We start from the raw sequence: 19,222 nt of genomic DNA on the forward strand, positions 1-19,222 counted from the left end.
CATGGTTAGGGTTTGCGCTCAAAAGGCAAGGTTTACATAAGAGAGAAGAGAGCATTTTGATCCTCACTTAAATTCTAGAATTTCTTGTTGTGTCTTATGTCATTGAGGGACAAAAGTTATGTATGTGTTTTTTATATGTTTTGGCTTCAGGGGTACTTTTGTCCTCTTTTGTACTTAATGTGCAGAAGGTAAAAAATTAAACACCACAAATTTGAGGGGAAAAAAATTGAAGACCACCCAAAATAGGAACAATTATGCAATAACCCAATTGATTCGAACAATTGAGCCCGAATACATTTTCTTGCGTGGATTGCCCTTCAAAGGCGCTGGTCTTTAATTTTTGCCCCTCAAATTGCTGGTCTTTACTTTTTGCCCTCCGCTTAAAAAGTGATCAAAATATCTCAAGGTTCTGGGTTCGAACCTCCAGTCAGTGAAAAAAAAAAAAAGAATTTCGCAAGGCAATGCTTTCGCGAAACATCTATTTGCTCAAAATTAGGCCTATTTGAACCAAAGTATGGCCTTAAGGCAGAGGCTTGCTGTAAGAAAAACTTTTGCCTAAAATTAAGCTTTAAGACAAACCTCTGCTTTAAGACCTAACATTTGCCCAAAGTTAGGCCTATTCAGGCGAAAATTAGGCCTTAAGACAGAGATTTGCTTTAAGACAAACTTTTGCCAAAAATTAGGCCTGAAGGCAAACATCTGCCTTAAGGCCTAACTTTTGCCCGAATAGGCATAATTTTGCTACGAAACTCTGCTTTACATTTTTTGACTAAGTCGGAGTTCAAATTCAAAACATTAAATATTAGGCGAAAGATAAAAATTAAAGTGCAGCAATTTGAGCATTGTTTTGCACGGAGTGCCCTTCTTTTGGGCTGGTCTTTATATTTTGCCCCTCATTTATGTCTTCTTTAATTTTTGCCCTTGCCGCCTGTTTAATGAAAGTTTTTTGACGAAATTACCCTTACCCCATTAAAACTCTTTCTATTTCGTCATTTGCTCTTTTCTTTTCTTTTTTTTGCTTCTTTCCTCCTCTTTTTTGTGTCTATCTCATCTGTTTAAAACTTAGGTACGAATTTGGATCTTTTGCTCGTTTCAATATTTGTTTTTATGTTAAATTTGTTGTTTGTTGAATTGATATCTTTGTCTTCGTCATTTTTTATATTTAATTGATCCTTTTTTATTTAAAATTATAGTGTTTTGTTATAGTGTCTCTACGATTTTTTTCAACTTTAGTTTCGTTCCCCATGTATATATTTTGATTTTTTGAATATCGTATTATGAATGTCGTAATATATTTTAGCCGATTTTGATATGCGTTTTGGTTTTCTCTTTGTTGAATCTTTGAAGTTTTGCCTGTGAACAGCTTTTTATGTTGTTCTCGCTGTTTTTGTTTAATAATCTGATTTTTTGAAGAATGTTTTTGTCTCGAGGTAAACATATGCCGGGTCCGGCAGAGTTTATGATTTTTGAAACTGAAGTTATCCGGTTCCGGCATAAAGTTATGCTTGTTCGACATAACTTCATGAATTAAGTTAATTTATATGTATCTTGATTTTTTGGTATTGTCTTGTTAATAATTTTAATTTTTATGCAATCTTATGTGTTATTGGTGTTGTTTTGTTAATAATATTTTGTTTTGGTTATGAAAAATGAAAGTTTGCCTCTAACGGCATACTTTGTAATTTTGTAAAGTGAACTTCTCGCTCCTAAATGAGACTTGTCTAATTCTTAACACTTGTGTATTTTTTTATTTTGCTTATGAAAAGAAAGTTGCCTCTATAAAGATACTTTGTTCTTTTGTAAAGTGAACTTCTGCCTTCTCCGGCATACTTTTTTAGTTCTAAACACTTGCGTAAATTTTTGTTTTGCTCATAAAAATGAAAGTTTGCCTCTAACAGCATACTTTGTTCTTTTGTAAAGTGAACTTCTGCCTCCTCCGGCATACTTTTCTAGTTCTTAACACTTGCGTAAATTTTTATTTTGCTCATAAAAATGAAAGTTTGCCTCTAACAGCATACTTTGTTCTTTTCTAATGTAAACCTGCTCCTCCGCATACTTGTCTAATTCTTAACACTTGTGTATTTTTTTTTATTTTACTTATGAAAATGAAAGTTGCCTCTAAAAGATACTTTGTTCTTTTGTAAAGTAAACCGCTCCTCCGGCATACTTTTCTAGTTCTTAACACTTGCGTAAATTTTTGTTTTGCTCATAAAAATGAAAGTTTGCCTCTAACAGCATACTTTGTTCTTTTCTAATGTAAACTTCTGTCTCCTCCGGCATACTTGTCTAATTCTTAACACTTGTGTATTTTTTTTTTATTTTACTTATGAAAATGAAAGTTGCCTTTAATAGCATACTTTGTTCTTTTGTAAAGTAAACTTCTGCCTCCTCCGGCATACTTTTCTAGTTCTTAACACTTGCGTAAATTTTTGTTTTGCTCATAAAAATGAAAGTTTGCCTCTAACAGCATACTTTGTTCTTTTCTAATGTAAACTTCTGCCTCCTCCGGCATACTTGTCTAATTCTTAATACTTGTGTATTTTTTTTATTTTACTTATGAAAATGAAAGTTGCCTCTAACAGCATACTTTGTTCTTTTGTAAAGTAAACTTTTGCCTCCTCCGGCATACTTGTTCAGAACTTTGCCTGATTATTTTTTGTCAACTGAAGTTACTATAATTTCAAGTCTAAGTCATTGAGCATTGTATACTAATCAAATGGAACGTATAAACTAATCAAAATCAGAACAAAGCAATAAATTTGATCAATTCTATGTTGTTGAGTAAAATTATGATTCGCAATGTGAATCTAACCGCATATCGCTTGTTTAGTTCATAGAAGATGATTTGTTGTTATTTTCAAATATTAACAAACCTAAACTTAATAAAGCATCAAATTAAGTTGAATTACATTCAATTGAAACGCTATATATTATGTATTTTATCTTTTTTGATGTTGTAGCAGCAAAATCAATGGAGATTTCTCCGGTGAAATGTTGGAACGATGGAACGATTGAAAGGTTTGTTGTTGAAATGATGGATAGGTTTAATTGGATGTTTGGGGTTAAATTCTGAGACTTTCAGATTTTTATATGTTATGGGTAGGGGTAGTAAAGTCTTTTCTTATTATCTTTTTTTAAAAGGACAAATATTAAAGACCACGCATTACGGGGGCAAAAATTAAAGACCAGCGCATTTGAAGGGCATTCGCGCCAATTGCCCCAATTTGAGGGGGGAAAAATTAAAGACCATTCCCGAATATGGATAATGTGCAAATTGCCCGCCCGAATGCGGTTCAATCCGGCCCACGAAGGTTTCCTTTTCGACGAGTCGACCGTAGCATTTCTACTACGTTGGGCAATTCGATTGAACTCTCTACACTTCCCCTCGTCTTGACCTTATTTCTTTCTCCAGTGTACTCCCCACGATCCCTTCCTCCAGCGACATCAGCTTTGTATGTTCTTTCTCTTTCTCTTGATCGAATGTGAAGTTTTGCAATGGTCTGCTCCGATTATATTGAGAAGATTTCTTGTCTGATTATGACTGCTGTCTGTGATTGTCGAACTTAGTTATTAAAAATTAATGAATCCAGAACACGGAGTTGTCAATTTTCTTTTGTTATTCTTATTAACTAGCTTACATCGTTAATATGTGAATCGAAAGTTCTGATGCTTGTACAGTGCCTGCTATTGTGCATTATTGATCCATCTTGTGGATATTTCTCCAAAAAGATTTGAAAGAGAAGAACAAGGATAAGGAAAAGATATCGATAAGGCTACACGGATCAGTTTCTCCATTGCGTCCCGAATCAGTTTTGTGGATATCTCTCACTAAATATAGGGAAAAGATAATAGATAAGGCTACATGATGCGAAATATTAATCATTGTAAACCATGTATCTTCTTACTAGAAAACAGGAGAAAGAAAACGATACAGAATTTCAGATATTAACCATAGTAGTGTGTGCTTTCACTAATTTTTACTGCTAATTCTCAATCCTTGCAATGATGTACTGAATTTGCCAATCAAATCAATCAGTCAATGAACTGTCTTAACGCCAAATGAAGATGTGATCTGCTACACGAATCTTTTAATACCCAAACTAATTAGGAATTGCTACCTAGTTTTAATATAATCAGGATACTGGATATTACACTCTGGAAATAGGAAGAAAACAAAAGGATAAGGTGTATAATATGAAATGTAAACTATGGTAGTGTTTGGTGCCGCATTTTGTTTTCTTTTGACTTAATTATGATTCTTCGATTACATACCCCCATACAGAGTAGTTGAAGAAAGAGAAGTCGAAACTGGGAAAAACATTCTAGGTTGCCAGTATCTAAATTAAAAAAGGATGTACAGGAAGTGCATCATTGTGTTGGCGAGCATTTTATTTGAGTACGACTTCAGTGTGTAGTACATCATTTAGTCTTCATACTTTCCTTTTGTGAGTTATAGTTCAACACAGGAATCTAGTTAGTTCTCGACCTTGGGACCAGGAAGCTGGAGATATAGAAATTTTGAATAACTTACCTCATTACAAGGTTTGACCTTTCCAGGGAAACGGAAGGGAAGAGCAAAAACTCATTGCTAGTGAAACAGAGAATAGCTGAATAACCTTGGCCCCTTCAGCTAAAAACATGATGATATGCCACAGATTTTTGCTGCTGCTTATAAATTATAATATATGAAGCCAAATTCAGACTACAACCACTGAAACACACTTTAAAGCTTTTGCCGTACAGGAAGAGAATTAGTCCCCCTTTTTTTAGAAGGTAGGAAGAGAATTAGTCCCCTTATTCATTCAATTGTGTAGTGCATAAATTTCTTTGCTCCCCTTACCACTGGGGAATCCAACAAATGCATACACTTGTGTAATGATAAAACTGTATTTATCTTTACATGCTCAGGGAATTATGTTTTCACTTCATTTCTTATTTTTGGTTTCAAAGTAGACATTCAAAGCTAATTCAGGTTTTTCTCTCCAACTCAAAGTCTGCTTTTTCAGTGGAGGCTAATAGTTCTTTATTTCTGTATATTGTTTAATTCAGGAAGAACACTATTGGTGATCTACAGGAGCAAAGCTGACTTTGTTTGGGTTGCTGAGCAGTTCAATGGGCACTATTCTGAATCATCCTTATATCTAGGGATAGTTGTAATGTAAAACAGTCAAAATAAGAAGTTCCTGTAATTTGTAACTTGCTATATTTATTTGATCTGTGCTAAGAAGTATGATGACCTGAAATGGATTGAGGCCTTCCAAATCTCTTCTTTCCCTCTTGAATTTAGAAATTTGTAAATGTTCATTGGTTACTAGTTTTAGAAAGAATTTGGCATCTTTAACTTGTGTTGTTTGATTGACTGATCTTTGAGAAATTCTCTTACTACTTCATCAATGGAGAGCTTAGCGCACCTTGAAGCATTGTGTGAGAGGCTTTACAATTCACAGGATTCTGCTGAGCGAGCTCATGCAGAGAATACACTGAAATGCTTCTCAGTAAATAGCAGCTATATTTCACAATGTCAGTACATTCTGGACAATGCATCAACTCCTTATGCATTGATGCTAGCTAGTTCAAGCTTGTTGAAGCAAGTGACAGAACAGCGCCTATCTTTGCAGATCCGGCTTGATATTCGTAATGTTCTAGTTTGACTGCAGAGACTTTTGCCTTTCTATAATTGTTTATTCTTGCCCCCCCCCCCCCCCCCCCCCCCCCCCCCCCCCTTCCTTTTTTTTTTTTTTTTCTTTCTTGTTTCCCGATTCTCTATTTGATTTGCTACTTACTTTTATGCTGCTCTGGTATGCCATCTTTATTTCTCATAAAGCTTGAACATGTGAAGGTCAAAGTAGAGGTATTTGGCATCATATTTGCTATTCTAATAAGGAAGAAGGTAAAGATTCAATCTGCCTGCCAAAAACTAGAAATGTTGGAAAAGGGATTTATAAGTCGAACCATTGTAGTGGAAGATCTTGGGAATGTTAATGTTATCTTATTCAAAAAAAAGATCTTGGGAATGTTCACTTTCAGATTCTGGCATTTAACATGGTCGTGCTTATTTAATGCTTTTGAGGTTTCTATTGTTGTAAAATACTGATTACATATCTCTCACACATACATTACTACTATATCTAGTATGTTATTAGTGTAGCTAATCTTCTCTTTTCATGAAGGCAACTATCTCATAAATTACCTGGCAACAAGAGGAATTGACTTGGAGCCTTTTGTAACCGCATCTTTAATTCAACTGTTTTGCCGAGTTACGAAGTATGGATGGTTTGAGGATGACATATTTAGAGAGGTGGTCAAAGAATCCACAAGCATTCTGAATCAGGTAATTGATGTTTAAGATCTTTTTGTAACCTATAGTGTACATGATTGGGATGGGGCACTTGCACAAGATGATGGGTTGAGGACCCTTTTAGCTTTATTGCTTGTATCTGGTTTGTGAATATTCATGCTTTTATGGTTCTATAGTTGGATTGTTGTATGTTATCTTCATGTAGACTCTCTTTACTATGCTCTTCCCGTTTTCCTTCTCTTTGAAATTGCAAGTAACTATGTCTATACTACATAACTTTCTGGCCACGCTTCCCTTTTGCTCGAAATTTTTGTGATTCAATTTGCATAATTGGCATGGTGTTGGTTGAGACCGGTGCTGATGGTTGAGTTGAGTCTTTGCTTCTTCTTGGTTTGTTTTCTAGCTATTGCTTGGGCGTTGTGTCTAATATATTGTCAGATCTTGGAACCAATGTTGCTCGGATCCTCCAACTGTGTCACTGCACCCGTGTTGGGTTCTCCCAAAATAGAGCATTGTTGGAGGATCCAACACGGGTGTGGCAACATCTCGGAGAATGCAAGTAGCACAAGTCCGGAACATGACAACAACAGAATCCATACATACTGAAAATATCAAAGCAGAAGGGTAATTCACATGAGGCCTTAATAATTATTTACAAAGAACAAAAAGTGTGAGAAATGATGGAATAGCTTTGACTATTCCCACAAGCATAGTACTTACTTATGCTACAGATTTACCTATTTTTATGCATAAGTAAATTCCTCAAAAGATTGACGGAAATTTATAGGTAGAGGAAGAAAGATCTACCAATGGTGTTCCTTGACTTAGAGAAAACGTCAGAGACTACCAAGAAAAGTTCTTTGGTGGATGTTGGAGAGGAAAGGAGCTCATATTAAAAATATTTAAATGCTGTAAAAGATAATAGTGGTAAAAGATGCATAATAATTTTCCACAACCGTTAGTTTACACAAGGTATCGACGTTGAACACACTTTTTTATCCGGTCATGGATGAGTTGACAATATATAGATGAGATTTCAGTTCTCTTTTTTGTTATACTACTTGTATACAGGAGTTTTCCCTTTTATTAATGAAATTATTCCTTGATTAAAAAAAGGGTGAGGTTCCATACTGCATGCTATTTGCAGACAATACTGTTCTAATTGACGAAACTAGAGGGTGTCAACCTAAAGCTTGAACCTTGGAGAAGCATTCTGGAGAATGATGAATTTAGGATAAGTAGGAGGAAGACTGAATATATGCCCTAAGAGTTGAGCAAACATAAGAATAATGAACTTAAGATAAAATTTGACAACATAGTGGTGCTTAAATACAAGCAATTAAGATAATTAGGCTCGATATTGCAGAGAATGGCATGATAGATGAAGATGTTACTCTATGGAATTAAATAATGGCATGATAGATGAAGATGTTACTCTATGGAATTAAATAAGATAGTTGAAATTGAGAAATGGGGCCATAATGTCATGCTTGGGTGGATAGGGGAAAGTTCTATAAAAAGATTGTAAGGCTGGTAATGCTATAATAGGAGTGAATGTTGGGCCTCTGGTATCTATCATATTCACAAGATGAGTGTGCAGAAATGCAAGTATGAAGGTAAAAGTGTCGTTCAAAATTATACGAGATAAAAAATTATCACATTCAACAAAAGGTGCAAATAGCACATATAAAGAGTAAATGCAAGAAGTTCGCTTAAGATGGTTTGCATGCTCTATGTCGGCCACCAAATGCAAAAGTTTTTGGCTATTACACCATGGTGATTGCAAATGTTGGACGAGGTCAACCTAAACTGACTTTTTAGGATTTTTTTGGTAGGTAGGGTAAGAATATCACTTGTAAGAAAGTTGTATTGAAGGTCCTACAATCTCTTGGAATCCATACAGACTTAGCAAAATGTAAGACACAATGGAAGAAAAGATCCGTATAGGCTATACCAATAAGTTGGGATTAACTTTTAGTTATGTTGGTATGTTACTTTAGGTCCAATAAATGCTAGAAGTCTTTAGTCATGTTAGAGATTTATATACCTCTAAAAGATATAGAGAACTTCTACTTTATCAAAAAAAGCTATAGAGAACTTCTAGTGCCGATAATCTATTTTTTTTTTTTTTTAAAAAAAAATATTGAATTGAGACGGGTTTAAATGAAGTGACATGTAAGGATTCACATAGCTGATCCCAACATGCTAGGAAGTGAGACATTATCGTAGTTGTTATAGTTACATCAATCAAAAATAAAATCAATCAACTAAAATTATCTTAACGTTAAATCACCTAATCGTGTCCTAATCGAATATACCATAATCTCAATACTCTCTTTCAAGGTGGAGGTAATATGTTATAAACTCGAAATTTGTTACAAGTGTATTTAATTCAAGGACCTCTTGGGGATCTAGCAAAAACATCTTTAAATTAGTGATCATCTTGATCATTGCCGGTGATAACAATATTATCAACATAAAGCACCAAATAGATACACAAATTTGAAGCAAAATGCCGATAAAATACATAGTGATCATCTTCATTGCTAGTAATGCCAAATTCCGGAATTACTGTGCTGAACTCTCCCAATCAGGCTCGAGGAGATTGTTTTAGACCATAGAGTAACCCGTACAATTGTCATATCAGGCTACTAGACTCCCCTGAGCAACAAAACCAGGTGGTTGCTTTATATAAACTTCCTCCTTAAGGTCACCATGGAGGAAATCATTCTTAATGTCCAAATGATAAAGAGGCCAATGGCGGACAACATCCATGGATAAAAAGATGGACAAATGTATTTATAGCTACGGGAGAGAAAGTATCAATGTAATCAAGCCCGAGTATCTGAGCATACCTCTTTGCAACAAGGTGAGCGTTAAGCCGATTAACTTGACTGTCCAAACTAACTTTGACTGCATAAATCTAACGACAACCAATAATAGATTTACTTGAAGGAAGAGGAAGTACCAATCGCATGTAAAGCAGACATCTAGTCAATTATAGCCTATCGCCATTCGTGATGAGAAAGTGCTTCACCTGTAGACTTACGAATGGAAACAAAGGTCAAAAATGATACAAAGGCATGATCGGGTGATGACAGGCGATGATAGCTTAAAAAGGTATAATGGGGTTTGTAATTACGAGTGGGCCGTATACCTTTTTGAACTGCAATCAGTTGATACAATAAAGGATATGGAAAATAAGAAATTAACAAGAAAAAGTAGAGGATAAATAGATTGACACAAAGCAAGACACCAATTGGCAACTAAAGCTCTTCAATTAGCTAAAACCTCCAATTGGCATCCAAACTAGCACCTAATCTCTTGGGATGACCTCAAGGGAATCAAAGCTCCAAAGCAACCAATTCTCTCAACAATCACACCATCAAAAGCTTCCACAAGCTCACAACTCTCAAAGAGTATGTTTAGCATCAATATTCATCAAAATAGCCTAAGTCTTGGGGAAATATTAAGTCTAGTATTTATACTAAGATAATAAGGAAGACTAGCTAGCTATTACAATTATACCTTTGATGAAGGAAGAAACTTTTTTGGTTGGTCTTCCTTTGGAGATGAAGGCTTGCATTTAAATTATAGCCTCTTTTGCACAAATAGCCTCCTCAACCAAGCTACCTTCCATATCTTGAATGTGATGGTCTTGAAGACTTCCATCCAAGCTATCTCCCATATCTTGAAGGTCATCCTATGTTGATCTCCCATGATCTTTAAAGACTCAATCTTCATGATCTTTGAGTCGGCTTTGTGGGCAAGTTCTTGATGGAGTTTTGCTTGTATCATTCTCCCCTTCTTGAAAAGAATTCATTCTCGAATCTAACCTTGCAAGACCATAAAAAGGAAGAGAAACAACAACAAGGTCCTTAACGCACGAGGGGTAGTGCAAGAGTTAACAAATCTACCAACATGCCAAAGATGCACAAACTTGTGATATAGCCAAGTATCAACCGCTTTGATGAAGGAAAAAACTCACATAGAGCACTAAGCAATTGGCTATCCCCAAGATCATGAAATGAGGATATCATAAAGGTACCAATGGTTTCAAAATACCAAGTAGGCAATGTCACCGTGGGCCTTATAGCCATGAAGCGTAAATAATCCTCTATTTCTAGACTAGACCTCCTCCAAGGTAGTAGCATGACCAAGTCACACGAATTAAAAGCATCACCGGGGTCAAAAGGGAAGAATATCCACACATCTTGGTCAAGAAGACAATTATAAACCCCATTTAAACCCCTCTCAACATAAGACGCACTCTAACACAACGACGTAGGTGTCGTCATACGCAAATAGATAGTAAAGAAGGTGTCACACAAAACAACTTCATCTACGGTGTCCCTCAAACGTAGCTCGCTATTACGTTCGAAACAAGATCAAAACATGCTTAAGATTTTGAACACTCAAGGAAGAAATGGCAACAATCGGGCAAACGAGTATCACCTTCCTTTTCAAAACACTCCTTCCCCACAAAGGGTAATATCATCCACACAAAGATCATCGTTGCGGGGAAGAGCGTCGTCGTTTCGAAGTGGGTTTCAAACACTTTTGTAGCCACAGTGGCTACTCTTTCAGCATTACAAAACATCCCACTAAACACATCACTTTCAATAGTCATGTTATCACCAAATAAGACATTATCTTTAAAGAGAGAACAATCAATGAACAATGAAGAGTCGAAGCATGCAATTTATTCTCAAAAAGACAAATGTCTTCTTTTAAAGCACCTTCTTTCACATGACTATCTACATGACATACATCACCACCACGTCCTTGGACGTCATCACTTGACACAAAGATAAGACAGAGACTCATTGCCACATTTATCAAACAATGGTGGGGTGTTACACTCATTCAAATGATCAACTAGATTCACATCATCACTAATCGGAGGTTCGTTAAGCACATCACAAGATACCTCGACTGGTGGATTATCAATACACTCAAATTGATCATCCATATCACATGATAATGTACTATCATTCAAATCACAAGGGCCAACACTAGGTGGACACAAATTGTCTGTTAACGAAGGATATTCGGTCATCAATAGGATCAAGTACGCGGGGACACTTTCAACAATGACATTATCATTACATGGCAAAGAATCATTAAGCTCACACAAAGACAAGCTACAACTCATACTCTCATCACAAACTTGTTCATTTAAAGAGTTGGAAGTATTGAGTTTAGCTATTGTATCTTGAAGTTCGCACGAAGAATCTTCTGTACCTTGAGCTATCTATGGCAAGCTAACTTGACCAATCGTAAAGATGGTCTTGTCCTCCATTCCTCCTTTCAAGTATGGGAGTTCTTCGCATTTACCTTTAAAAAAAAGTATGGGAGTTCTTCACGTGAAGTCTCCTTTAGCAATTCGTTTCCTTGAGTCCCTACAAAAGTTTCTTCACAACAAAATGAAGAAGTAGAAAGGTTAGTTTGAATGTGTGGCAACTCCCTCACGTCACTCCGCACATCCTTTCCTTTTTTCCACTCGTGAGTTTCCACTTTGCACTCTCTTACTCCTTTGTATCTTTTGTCTCTCAAGTTCATGGAATCCCTTGGTTCCACAAGGAGCCTTTTTCTTCTTCACCAAATGGAAGGGCACGGTGATCTCCCCTTCTTGTGGAAGGGACCGCTTGGTCTCACAAGGAGCATTTTGCTTTCCTTCCTTTGGCTTCTTCAATTGGGAATTGTCTTTCGTGCCATTCCCTCCTACATGTGGCTCGAGATATATGTACTTGAATGTCCCTTTCAATGCCTCCCAAGTCTCAATTGGATTTCCCATCTCCTTAGTGCTCTTGCTCATGTACTTCCAAAAGTTGGCAAGCTTTGCTTCAAAAGTTCTAAGGGTTAAGTCCATCTTCCTTTCTTGCGAATAGTTGTAGCTAGCAAAGATTTTATCCATCATGAGTTCCCATTGTAAAAACTCTTCGCCACTAGCTCCCATTGTAAAAACTCTTCGCCACTAGCTCCCATACACAAGATAGGCCATTTCACATTGGTCTCTCGCACCCTTACATCGCGGCAGTTTTCTGAGAATACATTGTGGAAATAGTGCTTTCCTCCTTTTTATCCACTACATACCTACGCCAATCGTGCTCTAAGCAACACGGTCTTCGAACCAAGAATATTCCAAACACAAATCACATGTAATGTACCCACAAAAAGTACTAGACACTACACTTCCTCTTGATATTCCCCATGAGAAAAGGATACATTCATAAGAGTCTTCTCTCTTAGTCCATTGTAATCCTAGACAAAGTGCGGCCTGAGGAGAGATGTAACAACCACGACGTTGGTCATTAACTTCAAGTCGAACTCCCAATTCATCATGTACTTTCACCAACCTTGAATGGAATCTCTTGTTAGGCGCAATTCTGATCTTGACCTTAGGTTGAACTCTACTCACAACTCTTTGAGTAGTTTTGGGTGGAGGAGGTCTCAGGCCCCTTAAACAAGATTGCGTTATGGTGCCATGTGAGAGAGGGTAAGAACAACCACCACCGGCAAATATAACATGGCTATAAGTGGGCCTCTCATGACTTTGAGCTTCACTCTCATCATAAGTACTTGATACTTCACTATCTTCATTACTACGTTCATCACAAGAAGAGTAAGAGTTGTACCTCGAAGTACCTTCATAGTCATGAGGGTTATCATTGAGATCTTTCCGGGTCATTAGCCTCACGTAGGATCCGTGAGTACTCGCTCTTGCCTCGTTCTTCATTGTAATGACCATAGTCGTATTCACATCCCTTATTTAGAGCATCACACTCTTCATTGTAACCATAGCCCTCCTCATCATAGCGATAATCGTCAGCATTACAACCATCAAAGTCGTCGTCACATGAATCGTAATCCATGGAGAAGTACCTATTTAGACACTCAACAAAACAAACAAACACGTTAGGTTAGTGAAAACAACTCACAATCTCTCAAGTATACGCACCTTTGGTTACCTCACAAATTGCTTCGACCAATGATTGTGTTCTTGTTAATACGATTAGTCACAAGGGATTTAAGTTCTACTCTTGGCCGGAATAGATTCTTGCTTAACTTAGAAGAACGGACGACTCAATTCAAACTAGCGGACTTGAATCAAGAAGTTTCAACGAAGTTAAAAAGAGAAACGGAAACGAAGAAAAAATTGGTACTAAAAAAGAAAATCGGATGCAAGAACTAGTTAACAACCAAGTAAGGATCAATTACTAGTTGTTAATTCATTAGAAGAATCAAAGAAATGAAGTTAGGAAAGAATCAAACCGTTTTACTTTCGGGCTCCATGAAAATAAATGTCCAGACGAAATGCTCCACGAAATTGAGAAACTTGGAGACGAAGCAGAAACGTGAGACGAAATTGGCTCTATGATCTTTGGGGAAGTCTGTTTCAGTCCACGAAAATAAATGGGTTGATGAAATTGCTCCACGAAATTGAGAAACGAGGAGACAAAGCAGAAATGCGAGCAGAGAGTGGCTCTATGATCTTTGGAAGTTCAGTCACGAAATAAATGGGTGAGATTAAATTGCTCCACGAAATTGAGAAACGTGGAGACGAAATTGCGTGGCTGCCTACGTGGCCAGTCCACGTGGCATGTTTTGGGGCACGTGGCCTTTTTTTATCTTCTTTTTCTTTGACTTATTTGGCTCCCACAACCTAGTAATTTCCCCTTTTGGCCCAACACACACTTTTCTACAACTTGACCTTGGGAATTTGGATCAAAACACTCCTTTTTGGTCACCTTCTTCCTATGAGGATATGAATGTCTTCAAGAACACCAAGAACATTAAAAAATCTAACCACCTTCAATTCATCTCCAAATCACTCCAAAATTAGATCTATAATTCTCAGCTTTTAGAAGGGATTAAGAATGCTCATATTTTCTTTATGAATATCCAAATTTTGGCAAGAACAGAATGTGAGCATACACTCTGTGAAGATTGATAGATTTTTATATGCCACCTGCTCTTTCTCCTTATTTTTAGTTTTGGACTTTTTATTTTTCCTTCCTTTCCGTAAGTTTGCTATGACTTGCACTAGTGTATTTGCCAACTTGGTAAATAAAGTTCTAATTGTTTTTTTTCCTTGTGATATCTATGCCTCAGACAGCATCTCGTTATGCAATTGGTTTGAAGATATTGAATCAACTTGTGTCAGAGATGAATCAGGTTAGTCTTTCATAAGGCTTATAGTTCCTAATATGACTGGCTGCTGTCGTATCCTGCCAAAACCATGTAGATGACATCCAAAAAAAGGGAAACTAGTTAATAGTACCAGTTTCAACCAAAAAAAAAAAAAAAAAGAAAGGGTGGGGTTGTGGGGGGGGGGGGGGGTAAAGGAGATACCATGTGGTTTTTCCACTTCTAGAGTTGTAAGCTTATAGAAATATGTTAGTGCTGAATGGCATGTCCTAAATATCCTAATGGGTTGTGTATGTACGTACGTAAAAAATGTTCGTTATCATTATTTTGAAATTTAATTTAGTATAATAGAGTTGAAGAGAGAATGATTAGCTGTATCTTGTGTTGCTAATTGTTGCAATTCTATAGCTAGGTACTTTTTCTTCTGATTTCAAGTGTTCTGATATGGACCTAATAATGGATATATTCTACCTCCTTACTGATTTAGGTTCTTTGAATCAGCCAGTTAAATAAACTCATGTGGTTATACATTTTCTTGATTGCAAAATATCCAGGCCAGTCCTGAATTTCCATCCGCACAGCACCGTAGGGTGGCTTGCTCCTTCAGGGATCAGTCGCTTCTTCAAGTATTCCAAATATCACTGACATCAATGGCCCAACTGAAAATTGATGGTAATACTCCATCAGGTAGAATCATAATTGTGATTTTTGACGTTATGTGCAATTTGCTTATCTGACTGTTGTTGCTTCTTATTAATATGCAGTAACCGTTTCTGAGAATGCGGCTAGCAGCAAACTACAAGAACTGGCTCTTGCTCTGTCCCTAAAATGTTTGTCATTCGACTTTATGGGAACTACGGTTGATGAAAGTTCGGACGATTTTAGCACTATTCAGGTGGTTTTATCTTCTATAACATGCATTTATCAAAGTTGTCTAACCTATCTGCAATTATCATATTGCTCACTTAACATTGCTGCAGATCCCATCTTCATGGAAGCAAGTCCTGGAAGATCAATCGACGGTGCAGATCTTTTTTGACTATTATGAAATCAATAAGCCTAACATATCGAAGGAGGTCAGTATCTTACTGTTTCCGGTGCCTTCAAGTGGATTTTTGCTCCGTTGTTGTCATGATTATTTAGCTTTGCTTTGAAATCCTGATAAATTATTTTGTTATCAAATCTCTAGTTGCTAACTTATCATGGTTTACATGATTATGTTTAGTTCTGTTTGATTATTAAGAACATTTTAAATGCATGAACATCAATGAAAAAACATTTCTAAGTATGTGAACTGTTTTATTCTTTGATTTATGCATATATTCTAATGTGATTGTTATTGTTTGCTCTCTCTCTCTCTCTCTCTCTGACTGACTTATCAGAGCATTCATACTTAACATGTGATTAGCTTCTATTTACATAAATTTATGGGGATGATCTTGGATTGGGACTTTGAATATTTTCAGGAGCTAATTTTGTCACTTTGCTGTTAAAAAAAAGTAAATTTTGACTGTGCAAGTCCCTTTGCGCCAACCGCTAGTTCTTTTGCATTCTGCTGGAAACATGTAAATGCTGTATAGTCAGACCTCTCTGTAACAGCATCTGCATATAATAGCACCTCTCTATACCAACTAAGTTTTTTCGGACCTGATTTTTTTTTTGATTAAGCACCGGGTGTCCGAGTCTCTTTGAGCCCCGACTAATCCCGGGGGTGCACAGGCCCTCGGCAAGGAGTTTCCCGCAAGTGCACCACGAGTAATTCAGGGTTTCAGACCTGATTTTTTATGTTATATTTTACTTTTCTATAACAACATTTTACCTACAACATCAACAACCAACTTTATAACAGTATGCTCTTTGTAAAATTACCCCCATATAACATCTATTTTCGTTTTTTGATAATATAATAATAATCAACCATTTTTATAAAAACAGAATATCTATGATTACCAATAATAAGTGTATAAGATTTGACCAAATATTTAATTTGATACTTTAATATACTATATTTATGATATAATATTACATATGAATACATATTTGTAATATAACGGTTCAACTCTTAGATTCTCTTCAAGGGAAAGCAATTGGATACCCGTTTGCTATAAGTTTGAATACAAATCTTCGTCTGCAAACGTTATATTTCCACTAAGAGATTGGAATATACGAAACATGCTACAATTATAAATTTCTTCCTTCAATCTTGAAAGAATTTAATTTCCAAGTAGATTCAATATGTGTGTCTTAGAGCTTAAAACTTTATATATTCAGTTATAAATTTATTGAAATTGTATTAATTTTCTTTAATATTTAGTTAGTGAAGTATGCATATCTTTGAGATTTAAAATTTAAATAATTTTTTTATAACATTAAGATATAAAAATATTAGATTTATGCATCTTTATTTGCCTATAACAACCAACTATTATTGAAATGCCAAATGCTGTTATAGGTGTATAACGACCATTCTCTATAACAACCAAAAAATTTTGGACCCAACGATGCTGTTATAGAGAGGTTTAACTGTATTGATGTTGCTAGTTGCCACTATTGTTTTGTTAAGCTGTTTAAGCAAATTATCGTTTTAATCCTTGGAATGATTGCTGAACTGTTTTGGAAATCACTCCTTTGATCTTTACACAAATAAAATGGGTTTGCTAAGAATCTCTCTTGTTCACGTGCTTGAAACTAACTATATTTATGCCTCATATTTTTTATTGTACTGGCTTACTACTAAACTCATGTGAAAGGTGGTTTGAACAATAAAGTTGAGTTGCTAAACTGTTGTCAAGAATTCTCTTTTCAGTCCACAATTCAGGTTTCCAAACTTGTCGCAGTAAATTGACTGGTATAACAAGCTTAATTCTGGTTCAGGCTTTAGAGTGTTTAGTTCGGCTGGCTTCAGTGAGGAGATCGCTGTTTACAAATGACACTTCTAGAGTGAAATACTTGGCACACCTGATGACAGGAACCAAGGACATTATGCAAACTGGGAAAGGTGAACAGGTTCTTTTTGCCTTAAATGTCTTGCTAATAATAGCTTTGCCTCTCTATAGCCATAGTAATCGTAGCAGATAACGTTAGTTGTACGGGCGTTATATTTATAACTTTGAAGATCAAGATTGGCCTCTGGATTTTTTGTCATTTCTTTTCCCGTGGTTTTATTTTATTTTCTGTTTCAGTTCTTTGGTTATCTTAATTAATTTCTTGTAAGAGTGGCATTTTATCAAATTTGCTAGTGTGATAATATCATATCCAACACTGTTAGGTCATTGAATTTGCAGACATTTGTTCTGGTCTTGCCAGAGGATAGCCACATTTCACCTCCAAAATACTAAAATAAAACATCCACGGTGCTTATCCCTCTTGAAGTCCATTTTGAGGCAATGTCTCTTTAGGTGTTAAGATTTCGTATCTGTAGATGCCTAACATGGGAAAATCCACCTTAGATCTTTTTGTGATACTGTAATACTTCCTCTATCCCAATTTATGTGAAACTTTTTGCTTATTGAGTCAATTTGACTTATCTTCGGAGCTAAATTGCATTTGATTAACTCAATATTTAAAATTAAAAATTTTGATATTCAAGGACTACATTATTATATTGAGCCCTATTTACAGACACTACGTCCCAATCCTTTTCCACGTAGGATAATATATACAAATTCTATTCCTATTTCTATTCATATTCCTATTCTCCCCCCTGCTGGTGCGTAGTTATATGTCACCTGAGAGCTTGTTATAGATGTAACTAATACGAGCGCCGATGAGAACTTGGTGAAAATATCTGAAGTGATCACTCGACTTCACAAATTTTGTATATCTACGAAGAGTATCTTTTCTCTGACAAAGTGACAGTCAATCACAATGTGCTTAGGCCTCATTTGTTTACACTTAATGGGGGCCTGAATCTAAATGGTTCACACTTTAGGTCATTAAGTGCATTTGTTTACATTAAGATCTAAGTACTTATTTGGTCTGAATAGGTTTTAATCATTAAGATCTTGAACAAAGTCTTAATATTATTAAGAGGTATTTTGTATGGATAATTTTTACTACCCGGCTCCACCGCGACCCCACCCCCATTCCTACCGCCCCGTCCCGACCCTCCACTACCCCACCCCCGTACTAACCCCTACCACCCACCATCCCGACTCCCCCACCCCCCTACTGCCGCGCTACTTACCCCCACTGTGACCCCCACCCCATTCACCACTCCCCGCGCCCTCTCACCACCACCCAACCACTACCCCATTCACCAGCCCCGCCCCACCCCCGCACCACCCACCCTCGCGCCTACCCCAGACCCACTTTGCACCACCACCACCCCCACCTCCCCACAACCCTCCTAACACCGTCCCAACAATCCTCCAACGCACCTGCCTGCGCCACCCACCACCAAGCATCTGCTTCATTACTAGCTAACATAAATATTTCATTTTTTTAAATCAAATAATATTTTATTTTCTAATATCTTGTTACTTTTTTATTTGAATTGTATATGTATTATGTTTAAATCAATACATTATACACGTTCATATGTTGAAAAACAAACAGTCTAAATCATTCAGTGTTCAGATCTAGAGACAACATCTTATTCATTTAGATGTGCATTCAGATTCAGACATCTTAATCTAAATGAAAACAAATGAGGCCTTTGTCCTCTCCTGAAATACCGGGTTTGATGCGTTTGTTATCACACACAAGTTCCATCTCCTTTGATTTCTCCAAATTTTAGTTCTCTGAGTAACTGTTTAGCGGAGAGGTTGAGCA

General features: G+C 36.5%; 1 protein-coding gene across 4 annotated transcripts; it reads left to right on the forward strand.

Annotated features, from left to right (window-relative positions):
* The first annotated feature begins 3,238 nt into the window (after positions 1-3,238).
* Positions 3,239-17,673, forward strand: LOC132042703 (uncharacterized). 4 transcript variants are annotated; one of them, XM_059433227.1, is made up of 8 exons: positions 3,240-3,452; positions 5,050-5,634; positions 6,171-6,331; positions 14,414-14,476; positions 15,004-15,136; positions 15,214-15,344; positions 15,430-15,525; positions 17,324-17,607. In XM_059433227.1, exons 2-8 carry the CDS (start codon positions 5,394-5,396, stop codon positions 17,525-17,527), a joined length of 1,029 nt encoding a protein of 342 aa, XP_059289210.1. In that variant the 5' UTR covers positions 3,240-3,452; positions 5,050-5,393; the 3' UTR covers positions 17,528-17,607. The 4 variants fall into 4 exon arrangements, with proteins under 4 accessions (XP_059289212.1, XP_059289210.1, XP_059289213.1 ...); XM_059433228.1 differs by having other exon boundaries at positions 3,243-3,452; positions 15,004-15,121; positions 17,324-17,591; XM_059433229.1 differs by lacking the exon at positions 14,414-14,476 and having other exon boundaries at positions 3,239-3,452; positions 17,324-17,673.
* Positions 17,674-19,222: the final 1,549 nt, after the last annotated feature.

Source organism: Lycium ferocissimum, unplaced genomic scaffold, assembly GCF_029784015.1.
Source record: "Lycium ferocissimum isolate CSIRO_LF1 unplaced genomic scaffold, AGI_CSIRO_Lferr_CH_V1 ctg17270, whole genome shotgun sequence".
Classification (NCBI taxonomy): domain Eukaryota; kingdom Viridiplantae; phylum Streptophyta; class Magnoliopsida; order Solanales; family Solanaceae; genus Lycium; species Lycium ferocissimum.